At 60.6% G+C, this 25943-nt stretch overlaps 1 protein-coding gene across 1 annotated transcript; it reads left to right on the plus strand.

Annotated features, from left to right (window-relative positions):
• The first annotated feature begins 200 nt into the window (after nt 1-200).
• Nucleotides 201-25823, plus strand: IGFN1 (immunoglobulin like and fibronectin type III domain containing 1). Its single transcript, XM_019750939.2, has 24 exons — nt 201-296; nt 2321-2369; nt 2809-2928; nt 4164-4303; nt 5268-5367; nt 5862-5906; nt 6171-6213; nt 6747-6927; nt 7964-8077; nt 8798-8966; nt 10012-10284; nt 11001-14837; nt 15241-15365; nt 16052-16193; nt 16516-16815; nt 17232-17531; nt 17968-18141; nt 18825-18953; nt 20097-20399; nt 21245-21327; nt 22658-22853; nt 23534-23833; nt 24164-24490; nt 25289-25823. Exons 2-24 carry the CDS (start codon nt 2363-2365, stop codon nt 25300-25302), a joined length of 7422 nt encoding a protein of 2473 aa, XP_019606498.2. The 5' UTR covers nt 201-296; nt 2321-2362; the 3' UTR covers nt 25303-25823.
• The last annotated feature ends 120 nt before the right edge of the window (nt 25824-25943 follow it).

A 25943-nucleotide genomic window follows, 5' to 3' on the forward strand; every position in this document is an offset into this window, starting at 1 on the left:
TTCAAGCTTTGCAAGACCAGGCGTTGGAGTAGCTGTGTCCCTGAGCCCTTCCATCTCTGATCTCCCGGAGGCTAGGGCATTAGCCCTGGGGGGGCCTGCCCTGCCAACCCCGGGCAGGAGGAGGAGGGAGGCGGGGCGAGTGGGAGGGGCAGAGGAGCCCAGAGGCTGCAGTGACCTACATCTGCCCCAGCACTGCCTGTCCACGGGCAGTCCCTGCAGAGCCCCTGCAGCGTGCAGCAGCTGGAAACTGAGGAGGAGAGGGCAGGCAGGAGGCCGGAGGCCGTGTGTGCGCCCAGGTAAGTGGGCACCGTACAGCTGTCTGCTCAGTGGGGCAGAGGTAGGGCACAGATGGACGGCTCTCTAACTTTTCCACTCAAGTAGGAGAAGGCAGAGGGCATGAGAATAGCGGGGACATCCCCTGGCAGCCGTTCACACCCTGGGGTCACCCCTCTGGACAGGGCAGAGGGTTTCAGTGACACTGTCTGGGTGCATGTGTCCTGGCCCTGGCTTTCTCAGCACTGTCTGGCTGACAGTGTGGCCAAAATGATGGCCCAGCTACAGGTCTGACTAGCTGTCCAGAATCAGGGTTTCAGGGCTGCCCTGGGTGCGTCCGATTCATAACACGGTCATGCAGGTGCAAGAAACCCCATGTGTCTCTTTCAGCCTCAGGTCCTCCCAGCTGAGGAGCTGGAGGCAGCAGGAACCTGGGTCTGTGGGATGAAGCTGCCACTGGGGGCAGGGGGTGCTGGAGGGAGAGCAGGGGACATGGCCCTGGGTCCAGGGCAGAAATCTTGTTGGGCTGGAGTGAGGACACAGCTGCTGTTTGGCACTGAGCAGAATTAGGGCTCTTCTCAGAATGAAGCATGGAGAGGATTCATTTCCTCCCCACCCCCAGCTGAGGCCACCTCCCTCCTGTCTCCAACCACGCAGATCTCTTGTCCATTCGTCATTGACCCTGCACCCAATCTGGCTTCTTTCTGAAAGAACGGAGTCCAGAGGGTGAGATGGTTTACCATTGGGCCTCTAAGTCCCCATGGGGGCTGCGTCTCTCTCCCTTCTCAGCTGGGACCTGTAGGCAGGAAGCTGGAGGAGAGGACCGTGTTAGCGTTACCTCTCCATGTGTGACAAGCAGCCATGTAAGGGACTGAGCTGGTGGTGATGGGGACAGGTAATGAAGATGACAATGAAGAGTGCTGTGTTGAATTTCTCCAGGGTGGGGTCGTGGACAGGTGCCAGGCGGCGGTGCTGGGGCGCGGGTGCGACGGGGTCCCTCTGCCAGCTTGGCGGCTCTCCCCCGCCTCCCTCGTGACTGTAGGATAGCGGCAGTGACCGCTGCAGAACGTCTCTGGTGTGCCATGGCATTCCAATGCGCCGGGGGCAGTGGCGGGGCTGTTGAAGGGACGCTGTGGGCCAGAAATGCCAGTGGGTGGGCACTTGTGAAACGGAAGATGTCATGCGTGGAGGAATGTGCTCTGTCACGTGTGGGGCCCTCTGAGAACAGGGCTCTTTGGGCAGGAAACAGAGTCTCCAAAATGGAACGCCACAGCCACGGGCCAATCACACAGGAGCTGGGCCGCTGGAGAACCCTGCCAAGAAGTCCCCTCCCGACGGCTCCCACCCCAGCCCAGAACCAGGCCCCTCCCTCTCCTGGGGGGCACTCCCCTTGGCCACACTGAGAGGGAACTGGAGGGATCAGGGTGTGGTTAGAAGAGGCTGGAAGGCTCTTGCTCACCTGACATCATAACTCACTGGCCTCAGAGTGGGGGCAGATGGATTTATGAGGATCCCACCATCCAGAGCAGACAAGAGCTCATGAGCAGCCAAGTGGGGGACTCTCCCCCACAGACCCAGTGATCCAAAGGGTCCAGACTGGCTGAGCACGGGAGGCAGAGGGCTGCTGGGCCCTTGGAAAACCCCAGAGTTCGTCTCTGGGAAATTCATGTCCAAAGTCAAGGGGGCCAGGCTGCCGGAGCTGAAAGAGTCCTGGACACCGGGAGCTGGACCTCCTGAGGTTGGGGAGGCTGCGTCTCACCCTCTGAGTGGTCATCGGGCCTGGGGTCCCACCAGGAGGCCAGGCCACCTGCACCATGTGTAGGCTCAGCCCCACGGTTTCCTTTACCTGGAAAGGCACAACGGGGCAGCATTCCACCCCTCCCTAGGTCTGGGCAATGGGTTTTGCTGGGCCCCGGGGTTACATGACCTCTGGGGGGCAGCCACTCCATTGGCTCCCACCCAGATACTGGCCGACGCACTGATGCTGTGGGAAGGGTGGGGTTAGACCAGCTGGCCTCCTAGAAGCAGTTCTGTCCTCTGTTCTCAGGAGATCACTTGCCACCCCCAGGAGCCAAAGACGAGCCAGACCATGGCAGGTGAGAGAGGGCTGACTGCCCGAGCCCCTCCCTGGGCCCCTCACTGGGTGGAGGGCGGTACTCAGAGACCTTCAGACTGTTCCTGTCTGCTTCTTCCAGTGTCAGCTTTAGGTTTTGGTTTATTTTCCCGAATAAAGGGTGCAGAGCTCCCTGCATGGCCCTGCTTCCTGAGAAGGACCCTTTCCCACTCTCCCTTGTCCAGCTTTTCCCCAGGGACACTCCCAGGGTCTCCCCAAGGCGACCCCCACCCACTTCCCAGGGGCTCCATGCACGCTGCTGGAGGACCAACCCAGCCACCACCAGAAAATTCAGAAGCACCCTCACCAGCAGGGGAGCGAGGGGGCTTTGTGCCTGGGGTCTGTGGGTCAGCGCTCCACTGTGTCCAGGGCCACCCATGAGGGAGGGGCAGGGCCCATGTGCCTTTCTCCCACCTCCTCAGGGAAGCTCAAGAAGTCTTCCATGCACGGGGTCACCATCCGGCAGCTGGTGGATGACATCCCCGAAGGCTGCAGCACGCCAGACTTCGAGCAAAAGCCGGTCACCTTGGCACTGCAGGAAGGTGAGGCTGGGGTGGGGGACCCCTGATGGAGACAAGAGCCTGCTCCTCCACCTCCAGCATACACAGCGGAGGGGCTGGGGTCCTTCCTGACCTACCTGCCTGTCCCCAAGTCCGTCACCAGTCACAGCACATCTCCCTGTATTGGGGGGTGTCTGCCTGGATCCCCAGAAGAGGGAAGGGACCTGAGGAGCAGGGTGGGTCAAGGGAGTGAACGCATGCTGTGGGGTCCTGATGCAAGGCATCTGGGAACAAGGATGGGGCCATGCTACACTGGGAACAGGGACAGGCTGTGACGTTTCCCAGCTGCCCTTTCTTCCCTGCCCCTGCCTCCAAGCGGCTCCTGCAGGGGCCACTGTTCAAACTGAGTGAACCTGGGCTCTTCCCAGCCCTTGCCTCCAGACCTCCAGCGGTTCACAGGCTGGGCTCAGAAGCCCTTGTGGAAGGCCACACAAGAAAAGACCCCAGGAGGGTGCTGGGGACACAGGCTGCTGGGGGAAGGGCTGCATATTGCTGTTTTCCCCAACACAGGTTCCTGCACTAAATTTCTCTTTACAACCTTCTGTATAAGTAAACCATGGTACATTATTTTCCTAAATCTGACTCCAAGTCCTCACTGGACAAAGTCATAAGAAACTGCCTCATCGTAGAGAAGGACCCTTGGGTGTTTATACTGTTCTCTGTTGACATATCCCAGGAGGAGCTGCAGAGTCCTTGAGAGGACCAGCTCCCGGGCTTCTGTGCCAAGCCTGGAGCTTGGGGTCTTTCTGAGGCTGGAGCCCTGTGTCTCAGAGCCAATTCCTTTAAGGTGCCAAAGGGCCATTCCTTTCCAAGGTTGTCATTCCTGCCCAGAGAGTGACACGGAACCCACAAAAACTCACCCCCTCCCCAGTCTTGGGAGAGCCCTTCAGATCCCTTATCTCACCTACTTGCAAAGACATGCCCACCCTCCTAAGCCCTGCTTTCTCCGTGGACAGTCCAGCCGCATGCCTCCCTGAAGACCCCAGCCCCTGCCACACAAAACCAGGCGGGGACGGCCTCTGGGTGCCTGGAAACTGCTGCTCTCCACCTGGCATCATAAGAGGTCTCAAGTCTGGAGACTGCAGCCTGGCATCCTTCCTGAATGAGCGGTCGAGATACCTGGAGCCCTGAGAAAAACATAAATTAACAGCTGTATCAAGTGTACTGTCACTCCCTCCCCCAGCTGGTCAACCGCCCCCCTGTTCTTGCTGCCACAGGAAAAAATGCCATCTTCCGGGCTGTGGTCTGCGGGGAGCCCAAGCCTGAGGTGTCCTGGCAGAGCAGCAAAGGCGACCTCAGCAACTGCAGCAAGTACCAGATCTCCTCCGCCCCGGGCAGCAGGGAACACGTGCTACAGGTGAGGACGCTGGCACCTCCTGGGGCGTCCCGCCTCTGCCTGGCCCAAGTTGTGGCGTCCCGCCTCTGCCTGTCCCAAGCTATGGCGTCCTCGCCTCTGCCTGTCCCAAGCTGGGGCGTCCCCGCCTCTGCCTGTCCCAAGCTGGGGCGTCCCTGCCTCTGCCTGTCCCAAGCTATGGCGTCCCCGCCTCTGCCTGTCCCAAGCTGGGGCATCCCCGCCTCTGCCTGTCCCAAGCTATGGCGTCCTCGCCTCTGCCTGTCCCAAGCTGGGGCGTCCCTGCCTCTGCCTGTCCCAAGCTATGGCGTCCCCGCCTCTGCCTGTCCCAAGCTGGGGCATCCCCGCCTCTGCCTGTCCCAAGCTGGGGCGTCCCCGCCTCTGCCTGTCCCATGAAGGGCTTATCAGTGGCCTTCAGTCCCCAGAGGAGTAAGAGGGGTCGCGGACCTAGCTCCATCCTGTGGTTCCAGGCGGCCTGAGCCAGGTGTGAACCTGGCAGGCTCACCGGCCCGTCTTCGGACGTTGGTCACCATGAGAAATATTTGTAGCTACCAGTCATGGAAACCCTACTATGTGCTGGACCCTGGGCTAACCACATGGCACAGAGGATGTCATTGAATCCTAACCACTCACTACGTTGTGGGTGAATTATCCTCACGTTCTAAGTAAAGACACTGAGGTTCAGAGAAGTTCGGTGACCCGCCAAGGCTCCACGGCACGAAGTCCCCGGCAGAGGCCGAGGTGCTCGGGTCCAGATGCCCCACACCCTGAACGAGCAGCTCCTCCTGCCTCTGATGGCACAGCTGGTATTGCCCCCGGGGTGGTCCAGGTTTTGTTTGGCCTCTGTCTTTCCTGAGGAGCACCGCGAGCTCCCTGAGGACAAGGACGTGTCTGTCCCCAGCACATGGCCGTGTGTGGTGACAGAGGAGGGAAGTGTTAGCGTGTTCCCCTGCCCTTGGCCTCTCTGTAGGTCAACAAGATTATGGGCGAGGACACGGACCAGTACCGCTGCCGGGCAGTGAACGTGTATGGGGAGGCCATGTGCTCGGCCCGGCTCACCGTCATTGAAGGTGGGCTTGCCCCTGCCCCACAATCAGTGCTCAGGGCGTGGGGGGCCTGAGAGGAGTTGGGGGCCTCGCAGGGTGGGCGAGCCAAGGAGCAGCTAGGAGGACGTAGGTGAGTGACTGCAGGACCAGCCCCACAGCTGTCGGACACATTGGGCCATACGGGACATAAACCATGGCAGCTCTCGGGTGAGCGAAAGGGCAGCTGCCCCTTCAGCTGTGCTTCAGTTTGTAGTGGCCCGTGGGTGCCACCTCCCTAGCCCCTGTAGACTTGTGAGTGGCCCCCCACCCTGCGTGAGATGATAAGCAGGTGGGTCCCACCTCGGGGGGTATTAATGCTCATGATGGACAGACCCTCTGCCTGGCACATCCCTGCTGCTGGGGGACGAGGCGGGGGGTGTCGGGGGCCCTGGTGCCGTCTTTCTCAGGAAGACCGTCTGTGTGACTGGCTTCTGTCCCTGCATGCCCACATCAACTCCCTCTTCTCCCCGATGGTCCAGTTGGCTTTCGGAAAAGTCGGAAGAGACACAAGGAACCCCAGGAGGGTAGGTGGAAGGGGTGTCAGAGACTGCCTTGGGGCCCGTGGGGGTGGGCTACTCCTTGCCTGCTTCTTTCCACTTGGCCAGGCCCCCACGGACACCTCACGGGTCCTCACCAGTCCACGGGAGACCCCCTTTCAAAAGCTCGGTTGTCACCGCGGCCCACAGGGCCCCCCTTCAGTCCCCACCCCACTTCCTATAAGGAAGCCCTGCCTTGACTCCTTGGGATCCCAGCCTGGGGTTGGGGCCTCATTACTGTTCCTTTTCCAGACCTCAGGCAGCAGCTGGCCGAGTTCCGGAAGATGCTGAAGAGGTGGGTCTGGCCTGTCGTGGGGGATGGGAGCCCTCGGGGTACCCATCCCCTGCGGCTTCCATAAGCACGCTGGGCTCAGCTCTCACCTCCACCCAGGACACAGGCAGGGAGCTAGCCTGAGGCAGCCGGCGGGCGGGGAGACGAATCGGGATGGGGCTACGCCACTTTTAAGCCCCTATCCTTGCGTTGTCACCTCTCCTCCTGGAGCCTGATTCGCTCCTCAGTGACATGGGGCACTCCACTGGAACAGTAAAAAAAACACTTTAAAAAAAGTGTTGTTAAAGCAACAGAACAATTCCCCTAAAAGACCCATTGCCCAGAAATGCACAGTACAGGTTGTTAGGCGCAGACTTTCTCTCCGGAAGCTGATGCTGCAGGGTGACGGCCGCCCCTGCCCATCTCTGGGTCCTCCAGTCCCGACAGGGCTCAGTCCCACATCCCAGGCTGTCTGTCCCTTTCCTCTCTGGAGAGGAACGCTCCCCATGTCTCCTCGGGGTCCCTGGCCTCTGAGCTGCAAGCTTGCTGTTCCGCAGGGCGCAGCCTACTGCCTCCGAGAAGACAAAGGTGGACCGGGAACAGGTGTGGCAGCTGCTGATGACGGCGGACCGAAAGGACTACGAGAGGCTGTGCCTGAAGTACGGAATCATGGACTTCCGGGGCATGCTGCGCAGGCTGCAGGAGATGCGCAAGGAGCGCGAGGACAGGATGGCTCAGGTGCCGCCCGCCGCCGCCCCGCCCCCCCCGCGTCCGCCCCGCCCCCCCGCACCCGCCCCGCCCCCACGCACCCGCCCCGCCCCCCCCCACGCACCCGCCCCGCCCCGCCCCCACGCACCCGCCCCGCCCTGGCACCTCGCGGCCCGGGAGCTGGGTTCACAGAAACCAAGCCTGCTGGGGGCCCCCGCCCTCATCCAGCCCCCCAGCGTGTGTGTGTCTGGCCGGGGACCCAGGCTTCCAAGTGGACGGACGTCCTGGCTGTGAAAGCTGGTTCTGATCCTCAGTCCGGGGCTTGGGGAAAGCTCGGCCCGTGTCTTGGTTTCCTCCTTGTAAGATGAGTGTTGCAGTCGTGTCTACCTCGTGGGCTTACTGCGCGGGCGGTGAGAGAATGTACTTAGAGCACTCAGCCGAGCACGGGACACATAGGAAGGGCTTCCTGGCAGCTGTCGTCATCATCATTGCCACTGTCACCATCACCACCACTGCTGTCATCACAGACTGTGGGCACCTATCTTATTTCCAAAGCCTTCAGGGAAGGGAAGCTCACAGTTCCCACTGGCATTTTCATTCCAGCGTCTTATAAGCGGCAGAAAGTTCTTCCCTGTGTCAAACCTAACTAGAGTCTAAGTCTAGTTTTTCTTCTGGAAATTCAAAACACTTCTGTTCATCCTCCTGAAAATGCTATGTTATCAAACCTCCCATCTAGGGCCTCAGTCCGCTCTCCTTCAAACCTTCTCATCTGCTTTAGCACAGGGCTTCGCACGCAGTAGGTGCTTGGCTCATTTTGATTGGACGGAGTAAGTGATGAACAGAAAAGTCCTACTGTGTTCTCAGAGCCCCTGGACACCTGGGGTTCTTTCTCGCTCCCCTTCCCGACCAGATATCTCAACTTGGAGAATTTCCTTCCTCACAGGGCTTAAGTCTCCCACTTGGGAAATGCCTTTTCCACGGGGTATTGGGGGGCCGGGGTCTGAGGGATTGGAGTGCCCTGAGGAGCGAGCTCAGAGAGCTCCCTTGGTGGGTTTGTCTCTCCTAGTACCTCAACTCCGTATCCAACTGGAAACACATCAAAATCACCAAGGAGGGAATTGCAACATTTGAACTGGAGCTAGATCTTAAGGATTCTGAGAGCAAGATATACCTGTATAAGGTGAGCCTGGAGGAGCCGCTGAGGGGGAAGGGCTCTGGCAGGGCTGCTGCAGGTCCTTGGGGCAGGAATTTGGGGGGACCCTGCTGTGTCCCCCAACCCACCCTGGCACTCCTAAACTAACGTCCTCCTCTCTCTGCCCCCGCTGTTCTATTTCTTCCTAACATATTCTATTATTTACTTACCACGTGTGTTATTTGTCGGTCTCCCCATATCATCTGAGCTCCCTGGGGCAGAAATCCTTGCTCTTTTAATGCCCTGATGTGTCCCAGTATCTAAAACCCTCAGCAAATAGCAACTCTGTGGGGTTTGGCTGAGGTGGGCGTGTGTGAGTGGATCCCTGGGTTCTACAGAGCCGGGAGGACACCCGAGAGTCCTCTGGCATTGTCATGAATGGACGCCCCAGCACCTGGCACTGTCTCCTGTCCCCGCTAACCTTGCAGGGCTGTGGGGGTGGTAGCTCTGCCCAGTGTCAGCTGCCTGCTGGGTAGTGTCAGGTGCCTCCCGCACAACACTGGCCAGCAATTTACTCCTGGGTCTGAAGCGTGGACATTCCTAGAGCATTTGTTTCCCTGCAGGCCTGCTCTCCACCCCCCCCCCTTCCCCTTTATGGTCCAGGAATGGGTCAGTGGGAGACAACTGCTGAGTGAGGCCGGAGTGGGACTGTGACAGGAGGTGCTGGGGACCTGCCGAGGCCCTGAGCCCCTTCTTTTCTGCCCTCAGGATGGTGAGATGGTCCGCTACGGCTTCGACAGCCAGAGCAAGCGCCACGTGCGACGGCTGGGGAGGCACTACCAATTCCAGATCCAGGATCTGTGGCCCGAGGACGCTGGCATCTACCAGGTCAGGGTGGAGGACGCCGAAGTCTTCTCCACAGAACTGGAGGCCAGCGGTGAGTGGGCTTCTCCGAGCAAGTCGGAGTGGGCGGGCCCACGGGGGGTGGCCACGTCAGTGCCACAGCTGGGGGTGCATGGGTGTGAGGAGACCGAGGAGGGGGGCACACACCCAGAGGGGAAATGACAATGACCCCTTTTCCGGAAGTCTCACTCCATGCTCTGTGCGCTCCTGGTGCTGAGCTGGGCTCTTCTGGGTTTCAGCCCCACACGTGCACAGTACACGCCACGCCCCAGCTCTGCTATCAGCTTCCGGTCGTGTCCAAACTGAGTTCACAGCCCCCAGAAGCCCGCTCCGTTTTCATCTGCCACCCTTGTCTCCCAGCACTCCTTAGCAAGACCACCGCGTTGGGCACACTTGTGCCCTATCCAGACCTGTGCCTCCCATGCCCCCTCCCCACCTGGAACTGTCCTGTCCCCATGAGTAGAGTAGCTGCGTACACACCACCTCCTGGACCCCTGACAGCCCCAGGGGCCCCTGGGAAGCAGAGGCTGAGGTATCATAAAGTATGTGGCTGAGCGGGATTGAGGAAGAAGGAAGGGGTGGGACCTCCAGCATGCCTGGTGGGGCTTGGAAAAGCCTGGAGCTGACGAGGGTGGGGGATGAGCAGGGGCTTTGGAGGCAGCAGACCCGGGTGTGAATGCTGGCGGGGCCACCTCTGAGCTGGGGAAGACTGGGGCACGTCATTTAACTCTAGAAGCCTCCATTTCCTTACTTGTCAAATGGACATAGTCATGCCTGCCTCGGAGATGGCTGTGAGGATAAGGCACTTGGCATGATGATGTCCTTCACGTACCCACTTTGCCCCCAGACATAATTTTTGGATGCAGAATTACAGAATCCTAGAGCTAAAATAGTCTTCCCGTTCATATCCTAATTAGAACCCCTCGTTTTCTGGGAGGTAAGAGGTGACCCGTCCAAGGTGACACAGGGGGTTTGTGACAGAGCTGTCTGAACTGGGGTTTCTGAACTCCCAGCCTCGCCGCGCTGGCTCACACTGTGTACACGGCCAGTCTGAAGGCTCATTCCTACTTCCCCGACAGCCATCCCCCCCCGAGTGGTCGTGCCACTGGCCGAGGTCCATTGTGAAGAGCAGAGTGACGCCGTCTTTCAGTGTGTCCTCTCCAGCGCCTGTCCCAATGCTGCCTGGAGTTTCCAGCACCGCTCACTCCAGCCAAGCGACAAGTACGAAATGTCCGTGTCCGCTGATGGGCTGACCCACCGGCTAGTGGTGAAGGGGGCCCGTCTCTCAGACATGGGCGCCTACTCCCTGAGCACTGGGCTCTACACCTCCAGCGCCTGGCTGGTGGTTGAAGGTACGTGGATCATACCTGTCCCTCCCTGTCCCCACTGAGGCTTGACCTCAGGCCCAGGAGGGCGTGAGGAAGACCAGGGCAGGGGCTCCCTTTGGCCAGTCACTTGCTTTGGATGGGACTGTCGCCCTCAGAGGAGGAGGGGAGCTCCTTCAGTTTGTCTTGACCCACTGCCATGCGGCTTCCCAGCCAGCTCAGTGCTGCCCAGTGGCGTCTGCTCCACTGGGCCTCTGGGAGTTCTCTGGGGCACAGACCCAAGCTGGCCCTGGGGTCTGGTCCAGGGCTTGGCACAGTGGCCCGGGCTCCGTGGGTGAGAGGCCCCTGGGTCAGGCCAAAGAACACCCTGAACCACCGCACCCTCTGCTTTGGGGTTCAGGGTGATCCCAGGAGACTGTAAGGTGGGTTTTTAGAAACCACGTAGCTGCTCGTGGCAGTTTGATGAGCAGGTGACTTTGGGCTCCTGTATTTTCTCCAGATGTCCTCAGGAACTTCACAGCGGGTGCAGTGGGCTGAGGGCTCAGGCCTGAGGAAGTGCCCAGTGATGGCGTTTATCGGTCACTGAGCTGGCACATCCTGGCTTTCTTCTCCGATGGTCAGCTTGTGTCTCTATGGGGGAAACAGGGTCAGGCGAAGCAGTGGCCGTTGGACAAGTGACATCGGGTTGATTTAGTGGGTCTTTTCTCCTATCTCTCTGTGGGCACGCTGACCTCTCGCCAAAGATGGGAAGGACAAAAGCCTTCTGACCACAAGTGCTGACCTCCAAGTTCAGCTGCAAGGAGCCCAGACCTCAGACGCAGAAGGATCCAGGAGTACCAGCAGCGAGGGGGGGCAGCTCAGAGGGCAGGGCCCCCCAGGGAGCTCCCGCCAGGGGTCTGGGTCGTCTCCTGGGCTCCAGCTCACAGCTGGCCCAGACACACATGGCCTTGGAGGGCATAGCTACTCCTTGATGGTGGACGAGGGAGCAGCTGAGTCAGCCTGGGGCCCTGGGCAGGCAAGACAGGGCCTTCTGGAAGCAGAGGGGGGCAGAGCCACTCCTTCTGGGGAAAGTCAGCTCCACAGCGAGGGAGGCTGGGACGGGAGCTTCCTGGGGAGGCCCCATCCACAGGGAGAGGGCCTGGGATCAGGGTTGGGCCTGATGGAAGGTCATCAGCCAGACGGCAGGGACAGTCATGGGGACAGACCTGGTGGGGCAGCAGGGTCCAGGGAGCCTTGGGCTGGAGGACATGGGAGCAGTGAGGAAGGACAGGAACAACTCCGGGGGGCCCAGTTGGGACCTGGGACAGGAACGAGAGCCCTGCAGGGGTCCCAGTCTGGTCCTATGGGGTCTTGGTCAGAAGGGGAAGCAATGGAAATTTTGCAGGGGGAGAGCCTAGGTGAGGAAGGGGGAGGGGATGGTCTGAGCAGGGACAGGGGGAGGGGAGCAGCCGGGGCAGTGTGGGGTCCTGGCCCTGGCCTGGGGGAAGCTGGAGACAGCAGTGCCGCAGGAGGTCCTGGCACCCTGGGGGCTCCTGGCGGAAGAGGACCTAGCTCATCAGCAGGCAGGGTCCCTGAGTCCTGGGGCTCTCAGGGAGGTAACAGTGAACATGGGGAAGCAAGGGGCCCTGGGGGGTCAGGGCAGTCTCCAGGACAGGCCTCTGCCGGCAAGGCCCTCCAGGAACCCCCAGGATCTGCTGGCAGAAAATTCCTTCTGGGGAGCGGGAGTCCTGAGGCCCAAACTAAGGGTTCATGGCAGGAGGCAGATGGGCAGGGCCCAGGGGAGCTTGTGGGTGGGGGAAGGGGCTCCAAAGCCAGTGCTGAAGGGTCAGGAGGTGCCGGGGACCGGGACAGGGGTCCTCGGGGACCCCAGGGACAGGAGGGACAGCAGACAGGGGTCGCCTTGGGCGAGGCAGGAGATGGCTCTGGAACCCCCGAGGGTTCCCAAAGGTGGACAGCAGGTCAGAGGGGAGCAGGGGTGGCTGGCAGAGGAGAGGCCGAGAGCACGCATCCTTGGGACGACACGACGTCCAGCCTCGCCCAAACCGGGAGCCAGCATGGGCCTGGAGTGCCGGCGTCTAGTGGGGGAATGGGCGGTGCCCGGGTGGCTGGGCTGGCGGGGTCTGGCCAGGAGGTGGATGCCAGAAGCCACAGGCTAATGGGATCTCCAGGCCGGAGTGCTCAGGGGCCTGGGGGGACACTGGGAGGCACGGATGGATCAAGTGGTCCAGGGGCCACGGGGTCAGAACCAGATTTCCGGAATGGGACATGGAGCAGCAGAGGGGAGATGGGCTCTGAGGCTGGTTTAGGTGGCCTGGGGGGAGTGGGCTCCATCTGTGGCGATGGCCGAGGGAAGTTTAGGGGGCTCGGTCCTGAAAACGGGGCTGGTTATGGTGATGGCTCAGGGGCGCCAGGAGAAATAGGGTCTGCTCGCAGTGCTGGCTACAGTGTGCCTGGGGGAGCAGAGTCTAAGCAGGGCGCTGGTCACGGGCATGGCTCACAGGGGCCTGGGGCACCGTGGCCTGGAAGCCAAGACGGGCACGGTCCTGCAGGAAGGGAGTCTGGCAGACTTGCTAGTCTCCAGCACGGCCCAGGCGGCCCTGGCGAAGCGCCCCTGGGTGAAACCAGGAATCGTCCAGGGGCTGGGGTCGCATCCATAGGCCCTGGGGATGCTGGCCCTAGGGGGAATCATAGTTCCCATGGTGCCCTAGGGAGTCTGGGGACAGTGGAGCCAGAACCAGGGGTCTCTGGAAGAACAAGGCCTCAGGGTTCAACTGGAGATGCCTCAGGAGCAATGGGGGCCTTTGGAGAAGGGGGTCCAGGAGCCATGGAGCCAGGGTCTCTGAGGGCAGTGGGCAAAGTGAGCGATGGGGATGGAACCAGGGCCCTGGGAGCTGGAGCCGGTCCTGGGGACGACACCAGGGGCCCTGAGGCACAGGCTCTGCACACAGAGGCTGGTTCTGAGGGCCAGCGACCTTCTGGGTCTGGCAATGGGCTGGGTCACGGGGAAGGATCCGGAACTCTGGGTCCTCAGCACAGTGGAGACAGAACAGCTTATGGAGGAGGGTCAAGGGGTCTTGGGCCTGGGGGGTCAGGGCCAGGGAGCGAGGGGGGCTGTAGAGATGGTTCGGAGCGGTTTGGAGTAGCAGGCTCACTGGCTGGGACAGGACATGAGGGTAGACCCAGAGGCCGAGAAGCCATGGGGCACGGGTCAGGAGACGGGGCAGCATCAGAGGGGTCTTACGGAGGCACAAGCCCCCAGGGTGGTCCAGAGAGGAGCAGGGGAATAGGGCTGGTGGATGGGGCCGGTCCTGGGATGGGTTCTGGGGTGACTGGCGTGGGTTCTGTAGACGGGCGGCACTCCAAGAATGGCCATGGGGGCTCTGCAACCTCAGGGACCCCTGGGGATTTGGGGGCTGTTGGATCAAAGGGAAAAGCAGGTGTCAGAGAGTGGCAAGATGGCCCTGGGACCTCACGGTCTCCTGGGGCTCCCAATAGGGAGGGTGGGTCTGCAGACCAAGGAGGTGTGCAGGCTTCTGGCTCTCTTGATGGTCAGGGGGCAGTGGAGAATGACACCCAGGCAGAGACAGCTGCTCTGGCATCGAGACGTGAAGGGGACTTGTGGAAAGCGGCCCCAGCAACAGCAGACAGGGGTGGAGCTGCTGGCCAGGCAGGACCGGCGTCTCGGGGGGCAGAGGACTTACTGCCAGGAGGCAAGGGGTTGGCAGTGGCACGTGGGAGCCCGGCAGGCACAGGCCAGGCTCTGGACAGCATCCAGACGCCCCAGGAAAGGGGCAGATCTGCGTCACAGTCTGCCGAGGGGCAAGCGGTAAGCCGCTCTCGGGCGCCAGGCTGGGAAGACCAGGGGCTCGGCCAAGGCAGCACAGGAAGTGGGAGGCAGCTCCCAGGCTCCAGGGTGTCCAGTTCTCTGCATGGGAAAGATGCCACTTCCAGTGGGAGCCAGGAAGGGCCAGAGGGCCGCAGGGCCCAGGAGGGGGCTGCAGGCCAAGAAGCAGCTGGTGGGAGGCAAGGCCCAAGGTCCCCGGACAGCCAGGGTTCAGGTCCTAGAAAGGGCAGTTCTGCTGGCCCAGGGGACTCAGATGGAGCCTGGAATGGCCGAGAAGGTGCTTTTCGCAGGAGCGACTCCGGAGACAGATCCGGGGACATCGGGGGCCCAGGGTCTCAGCTGGGCAGAAGACAGAAAGGAGAAAAAGACACACTAGAGGATGAGGGGTTCCCGAATGACAGGGCCCGAAGTCCAGGGGCCCTGAAGGGACATGAGGGACAGGGAGCAGAGGAGTCTGGCCGGTCAGGCAGGAGGCCTGCACCACTCAGGAGCAGGACCCAAACACAGTCAGAGGCCGAGGTTGGAGCCACAGAGAGGGGGGTGGCAGGTGAGGCCAGCGGTAGGGGGCAGCTGCCTGCAGAAGAAGACCGGAGCCGCAAGCCCCAGAGTCACCTTGGCGGCAGGAGAGGTGGCGCAGAAAGCATTTTGGATGTCTGTGGCCAGGAGAGGAACTCCACCAAGAGCCCCAGATCCAGACGCAAGCCTGACACTGGGGATTTCTCTGAGGAGGCCCGAGGTAGGTTTTCTCAGTTGTGCTGGCTCCACACTGGGGTGCTTGGGTTGTTCGCAGTTTTGCTTTCAGCCCCAGGCATTTGTTCCTGCCAGTGCCCCGTTTTGGGGGGCCTCCCCCCACTCCCAGAAGCAGCCTCTTCCTCCTCGTGCAGGCGGGATCCAGGTTGTGGGGCCCAGGGGTGTCCTGGGCATCTGTCTTGACACCCTACATCCAAAGCACAGAAACGTGGGTCACCCAGCTTCCCATCTGACTTAGATGCCCTTTATTCATCTGCGCCTACGTCTCCTGCACTCGCCATAGGGACTTTCCTGTACCAGCACTGGCTAAGCCCAGCTGGCAGGCAGGCCATGGCCTGGGAGGCTGGCCCCTGAGTGACTGTCCTCAGCCTCTCTCTGTGTCTCTTCAGCCCCCCTAGGCCACTTCTCCCAGGGCCTGGCTGATACGGAAGCACAACTGGGAGAGACTGCTGTGCTCTCCTGTACCCTCACCAGGGACCTGGGACCCGGTTCCTGGTTTAAGGATGGAGTCAAGGTACTGTCCCCTCCCTTTGCCAACATGTTTGGGGTGAGGGCAGAGAGGAGAGAAGAGGAGGGGTGGGGAGAGGAGAGGTGGGGAGGGGAGGGGAGGGGAGAGGGAGAGGGCAGGGTTTTCATTCTTATTTTCCTCATGCATCTACCCTGGGAGTTTAAATAACCAAGAACTTGGTGTGTTTATGATACACTGGACTTTGAACTGATGTCTGTCCTGCTCATCCCGTCCCCACACCTCTCACTCTCCTGCCGCTGCCCCAAATGCCTTCTCAGCCCAACACCTGTTGCATTCTCAGGTCCTTTAAGGCCTGATACAAAGGCCATCTTCTCAGCCCGCGCAGGCGGGATCTCTCAACCCTGGGATGGCCATCTGTCCTCCATTCTGGCGGTCATCTCAGGAGTGCTTCAGAGCTGGGGCCTGGCGCCAGCAAGACCTGGCTTGCCGTGCACTTACGTGACCTCTGGTTCCATCTATAGACTGGGCTAAGTGCACGCACAGCCGTAGGCTGTAGTGGCCATTCAGTGAGGGACAGAGCAGACAGCGTCAGCACATGCCTGGCACGCGCTAAGTGTTTCATTCACACCCGTTACCGTGATTCCTGCAACTGCGTTAGTGAGGGGCCCTGCAGAGCTGGGCCGGAGGAGCCTGGGCCGGGCTGACCGGCTCCGCTCTGACCCTGCCTCCAGCTCAGCGCCCAGGATGGACTCGTCTTCGAGCAGGATGGTCTGGTGCACAGGCTCATCATTGAGGACGTGCAGGGGACCCAGGCCGGGAAGTACAGCTTTGCAGTCGGCAACCAGAAGACTGAGGCCACCCTGACCGTCCAAGGTGAGCCCAGCCTGCCCTTCCCCGCCAGGTGACCTGCAAATACCAGGACGTGTGGCTGGTATGCAGCCAGGGTGTGACCGCAACCTGTCTGAGAAGACGATTTTAAAATTCCTTGTCAGAAAGTCCTTGAAGAGGTCCCTGGTCCACGGTCCCTGCTGCTGCAGATGAGGCCACTGTCCCACCTCCCGGCCCTGTTAGTCCTCAGGAGGTGGGGGCTGGGGCTCTGACTCTTAGCCCAGACCCCCCTCCCTGGGTCCTTCTGTCCCCACCCTGGGTGCCGGTGCCCTGGCCTCTTTGACTCCCTTGTGCTGTCCACGTCTAGATCCCCCCGTCATCGCTCCGGATGTGACAGACAGACTGAGGGAGCCTCTGACGGTCAAGGCTGGGAAGCCGCTGACCGTGAAGATCCCCTTCCAGAGTCGCCTACCTGTTCAGGCCACCTGGAGGAAGGACGGGGCCCAGGTGGAGGGCAGCAGCAGTGGGGGCGCCCAGGTGGCCCTGTGCGATGGCGTCACTCGGCTGTGCCTCCCCAGCACCAGAAGGAAGGATGGCGGCCAGTACAGCGTGACGCTGAGAAGCGAGGGTGGCTCTGTGCAGGCCGCGCTCACCGTGCAAGTCATAGGTGTCTGCCCAGCCTCCCCAGCCAAGGCCCGAGCGTCCAAACCTGCTCCTTCCTGTCCTCCCCCCAGACTGGGAGGGGAGATGCAGTTCCGAGAAGTAAAGGGCTGGGAGGGGGCCCTGGGATAGTTGCTGGTGGGAAGGTGGCCCCAGCCTGGAACAGGGCCGGCATGGTGAGGCTGGAGGGCTGAGGAGGTGCCCACACCAGCCACCGAGTGGGGTCTGGGCTCTGGCCGGTGCTGTCCACGTCACCTCCCTGGGTGTGTGCGTGTGTCCCGGGACGGACATCTCTGGGTCCTGCCCGAGTCTCTGGGTGTTCCAACCATGGCAGGCTTATCCGCTGATGGGGGAGGTCCAGCACCGCTCCCTTGCAGCCGCTCTGATGCCCCTTCTCTTTCTGCTCCTCTTGGGGTCTCCCAGATAAGCCCCAGCCCCCACAGGGCCCCCTGGAAGTGCAGGACTGCCATGGGGCTGGTGTCTGCCTCCGCTGGCGGCCCCCTCGGGACGACGGAGGCCGGGCTGTGGAGCGCTACGTGGTGGAGAGGAGGCAGGCCAGCAGGAGCACGTGGCTGAAGGTGGGCGAGGCCCCCGCAGACAGCACCACCTTCACCGACGCCCAGGTGGAGCAGGGCAGGAAGTATGCCTTCCGTGTGCGGGCCGTGTCCTCGGAGGGGGCCGGGGAGGCCCTGGAGTCTGCGGAGGTGCTGGTGGCTCCTGAGGGTGAGAGGACCATTTGGGGTGGGGTGGAGAATGTCCTGGGGTCCCCGCTGTGCCCTTCGAGGGCACCATGGAGAGGCCTCAGCACAGCATCACTTAGCATGTGGGAACAAGATTTTTGGGGTCTTCTCCCAGCTGTGGCTCTGCAGGCAGGGGGGATGGACACGCAGAGCCCACGCTCAGGACCGACCGTGGTGGGCTGGCATTGTCCTCCACCAGATGGGTCCTCCGTCTGGAGCGCCCATCAGGGCCTCAGGGCTGGCTGGACTCCTAGACCACAGTGCTTCCCCATTCCCATCATTCCATGAGCGGCTGGAACAGTGTCTCCAGCTGTCCCCAGGAGGGACAGAGTGCGGCCCACCCCCGACGCCTCCCAGGACCTCTCTGAGCTGGCACGTCTCCTCGGCCTCGGGCTGACCGGCAACTTGTCTGCCCGCAGCGCTCCCCGGGCCCCCTTCCACCCCAGCCATCCTGTCGGCCTCCAGCCAGGGTATCACTCTGACGTGGACGGCCCCTCGCGGCCGCAGCCGTGTCCACATCCTGGGCTACCTGATTGAAAAGCGCAAGAAGGGGAGTAATACCTGGGCAGCAGTGACCGACCAGCCCGTGCCTGGTGAGCGCCCGACTGCGTGGTCCACGTCGTCCTGGCACCCCAGCTCTGGGGTCCTGTGTCACCATCACGCCAGATGGGCCTGGTAGAGTGGGTGGCACCTGGGTGGTGGGGCCCTGGGAACACAGGGTCATGTCTGGCAATTGGGCTGTTAGAACTGAAGTGGGGGAGGGTGGGGAGTGGCATCTGGTGTGAAGAGGCCAGACGTGCCCCTAAACACGAAGCACAGGACAGCCCCCTCCCGCCCCCACTTCCCCAGCAAAGAATTGTCTGTCTAACATGTCCACAGTGCCCAGGCAGACAGCCGGGTCCAGTGGGCGTCTCAGGGTGGAAGCTGGGCATGGAGCTGTTCACCCTGCCCCTCTGTCTGGCCTTGACCCCTGGCAGCTCTCTTTTGTCAAGATCTTAGCTCCCTCATCCATAAAATGAGAGTTTAGGGCTCTTGCCCACGACCACCCAGCAAGCTGGTGCAGAACCAGACAGGGTGTGGGGGCCCTGACTTCCTGAGATGTGCTGTATCCACCTAGAAGGGAGCTGAGTCACACCTCCTGGCTGGGTGCGGGGGAGGGCTGTGTTAGGGCCCCAGGCTGGGTCGTCTCTTCTCCAGAACGGATGCACCAAGCCGTCTGTGTCCCCTGGCCACCTGGTCCTGTCACAGGGGGACTAATGGGGTGGGCTTTCCACAGAGCGGAAGTGGACGGTTGTGGATTTGCGGCACGACTGTCAGTATGAGTTCCGGGTCACGGCCGTGGCCCCTGCTGGCCCTGGGGAGCCAGGACCTCCATCGGATGCCGTGTTTGCTCGGGACCCCATGAGTAAGTGGACACCAACCCAGGATGCAGGTGGTGGTGGCAAGCAGGGGATGGCTCTGAAGCCAGTGGGACAGGACAGGGGACCACAGGTCAGGGACAGTCCCGAAGGGATCGGCCAGGCGGACTGCAAGATAAAGGTCAAAGTCCTCAGAGATGAGGCGTATCTTAGGGGCCGGCAGCGGCTAAGTCCTCAAGCTGAGCTCCAACAGACCCAAGGACCAGGCAATGGGGATTAGAAGAGCCCCCTCCCCAGGTCACTTCATGCACGTGTCAGCCTCTGGGCAGGTCAGTCCCCAGGCTGGCCCACCTGTCCTTTCCTGTAACCATCTGGTCCCCGAGTGAGGGAGTTTTGTCCCTGCAGGGCGGTGGGGGAACCCCACCGTCAGGAGCTCACAGGGGAACCCCACCATCAGTTCCCTATCCAGTGAGAGTTTGCTCGTCACCTGCTGGGCAACCAGTACTGTAGCAGCACTAGGTGGATACATCCTGGCCTCTGCCATTGAGACACTTCCGCTCTAGAATAGCATTTCCTTGCTTGTGGTCTCAGAAAGAGCGGAGTACCAAGATGTGACAGAAATTGTGAGAGTGATGGTGACAGCAAGGCCTGTGACCAAAGGAGTTTGAGGTGCAGCCTATGACATCCCAAGTCCCACGGAAAAGACACCTGTCCTGCTTTGTTTGACCCAGATTTCCCAAATCTGAGCAGAGAATGCCTTTTCCACAAAACACCAAGCAAAAACCTGACTCCGAGGCACGCAGCCTGGAAACGCTGCTCTGGGCACCTCCATGAAAGAGTCCTGCCCGGGGCTTAGAGCTCAGGATAGAAAGTACAGAATTTGAGTCTTCAGGGCCTTGGAGCCTTAGAAATCGTCCCCTGAAGCTCCAGATCTCGGGAATCACAGGAAGCTAGTTAGGGGGAGGGGCTGGTGGAATGAGCTGGGAGGCTCCCTGCAGGAGGCGAGCTGGGAGCTGTGGTCACGCCTGAGGCAGGGATGGGATGGAGTAAGGGCTTGGCTCTAGGGAGGTGACCAGGAAGGTCTGGAGGCAGGACCCCAGCCTTCCACAGGAACACAAATCATCCCCAGTGAGGGGCCTCCCTCAGGAGAGGGCAGTGCCACTCCTGACGTTGCCATGGTGCCCGGCCAGGGCGCCCCGGGCCCGTGAGGGACCTCGAGGTCACGGACACATCACACACCAGCATCACCGTGCGCTGGGCCCCGCCGGACACGGAGGATGGGGACGAAGCACAGGGATACGTGGTGGAGCTGTGCAGCTCAGACAGTCTGCAGTGGAGCCCGTGCCACATGGGCACCCTGTCTGCCACCACCTACACCGCCAAGGGGCTTCGGCCCCGACAGGGCTACTTCGTGCGGGTGACAGCAGTTAACGACGGGGGCCGCAGCCAGCCCACTGCCCTGGACATGTTAGTGGAAGCTATGCCGGTTTGCGGTGAGTGCCACCTCCCTGCCCTCCCTCTCCTGAGAGGGGCCTCTGGGTGGCACCCCTGATCTCGCTCAGCCCTCAGCTTCATCAAGTGACACTTACTGGGCACCTGCTGTGTGCCAGGCAGGCCCTTTCAGAAACGTTTTCTCATTACAACTCATAAAAAATCCTGCAAGGTTAATATTTGTATCCCCAGTTTACAAACAAGGAGACTGAGGTGAAAGGGACTTTGCCCTGGGTCACGCCACTAGTTATGGCCGGTCAGGATGAAACCAGTGACCCCACATGAGCTGCACGCTCAGCGAGGAGGACGCCAGCCTCCGGTTATGGACAGCTGGATTGTCCTCCTCCCTGGGCTCTAATGTGGACGCAGCTGACCCGTCTTCAACCCAAGACACGGGGCCATCCCAACAGCCCCTCGTTGTCACTGGACAATAAGGGGGACATGTACAGGGAAAAGCATACTGCACCTCAGTGCGGAATCCCTGGACCTCATCCTGGCTCTGCCCCGTCCCTGTGGTCTCAGACCTGTCACTTCCTGTCTCACACCAGGGGCCGGCTCACCTGCAAAAGGAAGTGTTGGGTAACTTTTCAGTGTCCTTTCTGTTCAGGTCGAGCCCTGGCCGACAGCTTTCCTTTCTCAGCCCCCATCCCTCACCTGCTGGCACCTCCTCACCAGCTCCTGCGCCCCCCCAAGCCCTCCTCCCAGCTCCCTCGCAGTCCCTTCAGAGCCACCTGGCCAGTTAGGGCTCAGCGTCATTGAGGTCGGCCCGCCTTTCCCCACCTCCTCGGGGACCATGGGCTGGGGCCCAACTGCAAAGGGAGGTGACAAGCTGTCTTGTGTGTTCCAGTCTCTCCCAGGTTCCTCACGGACTCAAAGGACTCGCTGATGGTCAGAGTTGGGGACACCATTCGCGTGCCTGTCTCGTTTGAGGTGAGTGTGTCTAATGGATGTAGGGAAGGGCAGAGCAACCAAGGGAGCCAGGCTCAGCCCTCTGGTTCTCGCCTCATCCTGCTCCCTCTGGACCCTAGTCAGTGACTGGAGCTTATGCTGGACATCAGGCCAGAGTGAGGAAGGAGGGAAGAGGGCCTTCCTTGAAGGTCCAGCCCTCACCTGGCCGCCAGGCAGCCGTTCTGCTCCGGTCTGCAAGGCCCTCTAGTGGGAGCTTCCGGTACTGCACTTCCAAACCAGGGCTCCCACTTTGTCTGGAATTGAGGGGGCCTGCAGGGTGGATCACCCCCTTTGACTTCAGCATGCATTAATACTTTGTGCAAGCACATGACCTGCACGTGACTCAGGATGACCCTCAGGCAACACCACCTCGCTCCTAGTATTGCAGTACAGGGTAGTGATTAGAAGCTCAGACCGGGTTCAAATTTTGGCCTCATTGCTCGCTAGTTGTTTAACTTTAGACAAATCTCTTAACCTCTCTGTGTACCAACTTCCTCACCTGTCAGATGGGGACAATGATAGTAACTTACTTCAAAGGATTGTTCTGAGGATTCGAGGAACTCATGCATTGAAAGCACATAAAACAGTGCCAGCACATGGCTAGCACCCAGCATGCACTGCCCGTTGTCATGGAAACTGTCACTGTCACCATTGCTGTCTGTGTGGGAAGCACACCGGTGGCAGAATGACACCCAAACCCAGGCATAAGTCCAAATTGCCTGTTCTGAATGAACTATGAGATTGTAAGAGTGACACGATGGCAGAAATGTGTGACACATGCCGAGTGTCCGCTGTGGTTTGCTCCCCATCGCTGCACTTTCCTTGTATTATTAACTTTTGGGTCCTCAGAACACCCCTGAGGGTTAGTCACTTTACCATCCCCATTTGACTCTGATGCCAGAGGACCCCGTGCTGAGGGCCTCACAGGGTGCGGTGGCGTGGCCATCCCATCCTGGACAGGGTCACCACTGCATGGGCCAGGCGACCATAACCCCCTCCTGGACAGCTGCTGGGCCCCCAAGGCCTGGGCATCCAGTGGTTAGCGCTCACCTCTGCATGAGGCCCCTCATTCCCATCTCACCCCCTCACCCCTGCCATGTGTCTCCAGCTCTAATATGTTTTCCTGCAGAATAAAATCCAGATGTCTGCAAGGGTGTGGCACTGAGGACACTTGGCATTTTTGCCCACCCCCATCCCCACCTGCATCCCCGTCCCAGCCAGCACTCCCCCCAGAGCCTGTCTTTGCCCCTCAGGGGCCACTGTTGTGGCCTCCACAGATCATCCCACCTCAATGTCCTTCCTTGCTCCCCAGGCTGCCCCCATGCCGGAGGTGACCTGGCTGAAGGACGGCCTGCCCCTGCCTAAGAGAAATGTGACCTGCAGCAAGGACGGCCTCACCCAGCTCCTGGTTCCTGCGGCCAGCCTCTCAGACAGTGGTTTCTACACCGTGGTGCTGAGGGGCCTGCAGGGGGAGGAGGCCACCTACTCCTTCCACCTCAGGGTGGCAGGTGAGGCGAGCCTGGGCTGGGGCTGTGGATGCCAGCTTGGCCACTCACCAAGGTGTGGGGCTTCCGTCTGGCCTGCTCCCAGGTCTTGGCTTTTCTACCAGGCCTGAGGATGCAGGTGACCACACCCCAACCCTCGTAGGTGCTGAAGAGAGAAAGGAGGAGAGGCCAAGGGGGTCTGGGGACTCTCTTCTGCCTCAGGAGCTCAGGGGCAGTTAAGCCACAGCCCCTCAGCAGACCTCCGTTAGTCTTCACTTCGAGTCAGTGAGCAAAGACGGTCACCCCATGACCTCACTCAGAGCTGTGGGGAGAGCTATCTGTAGTCCCTGTGGAGGTGAAGGGTGTCCCCCACCACAGTGCATCCTCCACACCTATCCCACCCGGGAGGTGACTCGGGACCCAGAGGATGAACCACTGACAAAGGGCTCTGGAAGGTGTCCATGAAAGCCCCCCGTCTGTTCCCATCCTGGGTCATTTTACATAGAAACCAAAGTGAGGTTCCCACCCCCCAGAGAGAACTGTGGACCCTGGAATCTCTCTCTGGCTCCAGCTTCCTGCACAGCAAGACTGTCCCCTAGAAGATGTGGGGACTCAGGGAGAGCCACGCAGGAGCCCGTGGGCATTGTCAGGCGCTCTGCCGGGTCACCCCCCAAACTCGGCTCCCTCTGGCCTCTCTCCTGCAGACTACCCGCAGTCACCTGGGCCCATCAGCCTGCAGGAGAACGTGCCTGGGACAGTGACGGCCGAGTGGGAACCGTCTCCGGACGAGGCCCGGGGCATCCCTCTGCACTACACAGTACTGACACGCTCCTCCAGCCACGGCTCCTGGCGCGAGGTGGCCGACCGTGTCCACACCAACCGCTTCACCCTGCTGGGCATTGTCCCCGGCCACGAGTATCACTTCCGCGTGGTGGCCAAGAACGAGCTGGGGGCCAGCATGCCCTCAGACACCAGCCAGCCCTGGTGCATCCCACGGCAGCGAGGTGAGCTCTGTGAACCCCAGGATGGCAGGGCACACGGGGTGCTGGGGTACTGGCTGAGGGGGCCAGAGCATGTCTCCGTGAATAGCTGGACCCAGGGTCTAATGTGTGTTCCAATTTGACCACAGTGAATGTGTGTTAGCTTATAAAAAAAAAAAAAAAAAAAAATCCCGAGTATTTATAGCAAAAGATGACAAAGTGAGTGAAGTCTAAGGGCCAGAATGTGCAGGAAGGCCCAGGAAGTGCCGCGTTCCACCGGGTTTTTCTGCCGGTGGTGGCCCTGCCAGCATGTCACCTTCTGACCCTCCTGTCTCACTCCGGGTTTCACCACAGATGGACTCACGGTGAAAGCTCCCAGCTACCAGGAGCCCAACCTGAGCCAGAAGCCCTGGTTCCTGGTGGGCCTCCGGCCCCACCTGCTGCCGTCCGGCTGCCAGTGCTGCATGAGCTGTGCCGTGCGCGGCTGGCCCAAGCCCCACGTCACCTGGTTCAAGGACGACCAGAGCCTGACAGGAAACCCTGGGGTGTACAGCACCAACACGCTGGGCGTGTGCTCCCTGGTCATCCCCAGCGTCTCCCCCAAGGACAGTGGCCAGTACAAGGCAGTGGCTGAGAACACGCTGGGACAGGCTGTCAGCACGACCACCCTCACTGTCACAGGTAAAGGCGCCGCCCTCGCCGCGTGCCTGCCTTCAGGGCCTGTCAGCTCCAGAGAGATCGGGCCTGGGGAGGACGTAGGGCTCTGTGCGCTGCTGCCCATGGACTCTGCCCTTGAACATGGCCTTCACTGGTCATCCTGGGCCCGGCACATCCCATCTGGAAAGTGCAGTATTTGGACCAGACCAGTGATGGGCAACCCGTGGCATAAGGGTCTCCGTGCCGCCCACCTCAGCTTCCCAGGCTGCTTTGCAACACGTTTCCACGGGTGACAGAGGCTTCTTCCATGTTGTACCTTCGTAAATATGCCCAGATTTGGACACTCAGTGCCCTAAAGCCGTGCCGGTTCTCTCAGTGGTGACCTTGTCCTGTGTAAAGCAAATGATATCTGTTCATAAGAGAACATTTTTCCCCAATAGGATTTTAACATCTTACATTTTAGAGCCGAAACAAACAAACAAATAAGTAACCCCTAACATTTTTAATTATTCAGAATTGAACTTTGTTCAGACAAACAGCCTTTTGGGCCTGGGCCGGGGCCCTGGTTCTGTCTGTGGCACCTGTCCCAGGCGCTCAGGGAGCCTCTCAGAGGCCCAGCTTTTGTGGGTGCCTGGTGTCTGGGTGGCCTGGGGAAGGCTTTTGCCCCAACAGCACACGGTAGCTGTGGATTTGAACCCATGACTGATGGCAGAGCCCCAGGCCTAACCCCCTTGCTGTACGGCCTTCAACACTTATATATCTGGGGGTGGGCAGCTGCCCTTGCAGGACCAGCCACGTACCCTGGGGCCTTGTGTCTTACAGAATCCAGCTCCTAGCCCCGCCTCACCCTGGGATGGCCCTGCCAGGCCACACAGCCACAATGATGACAGATGCCTGAGGCTGACACCTACACTGGCCTGGAGTCCCCAAAGATGGAAGACACCGGCAATGCCCAGAACCCCAGGGAGGCAGGAGAGGGGCTTCTGAGGAGGTTTCACCAGGAAGCCATGGAGTCCTTGGGGAAGGAAAAGAAGAACGGGGGGCACTCGGCCTCAGCGCCCCAAGCAACATCATGAACAGGGTACCGGTGACCTCCACTCACCATGCAGCCGTCTTCCTTCTCCACCTGAGGAGACCCAGGGAGAACCTGCCTGCAGGACGGAGGCCAGTCCTCTTCTCCTGAGCCATGCCCTCTGTGGGGATGAGCAGGGCCTGCTGTGACCACAGGGAGAGGAGAGTAAGGGAGGTCCATGGACCTGGGTCGGCACTGGGGCATGGAGGGCACGTGTTAGGGGTGATTTCTGTACTTTTCTTCATTAAAACATTAGGCAAATAGAGGCAAATCATCTGCAAATGAGCCAAGAGGTTGGTGTGTTGGGGGAAAGATTCCCAAAGCAGAGCCTTTCGCCCCGGCTCCAGTTGGGAGGGTGGGTGGGTCCCGGCTTGGGGGAAGCACTCGCTTGGAATCGGAACTGGG

This window comes from Rhinolophus sinicus, linkage group LG12 (assembly GCF_036562045.2).
Source record: "Rhinolophus sinicus isolate RSC01 linkage group LG12, ASM3656204v1, whole genome shotgun sequence".
Lineage (NCBI taxonomy): Eukaryota > Metazoa > Chordata > Mammalia > Chiroptera > Rhinolophidae > Rhinolophus > Rhinolophus sinicus.

Bases quoted from the DNA above. Each gene is read 5' to 3' on its own strand.
- IGFN1 (XM_019750939.2), top strand. The intron at 5,368-5,861 runs GTGGGCTTGCCC...CCGATGGTCCAG, and splicing joins CCGGCTCACCGTCATTGAAG to TTGGCTTTCGGAAAAGTCGG. The intron at 10,285-11,000 runs GTACGTGGATCA...CTCTCGCCAAAG, and splicing joins CGCCTGGCTGGTGGTTGAAG to ATGGGAAGGACAAAAGCCTT.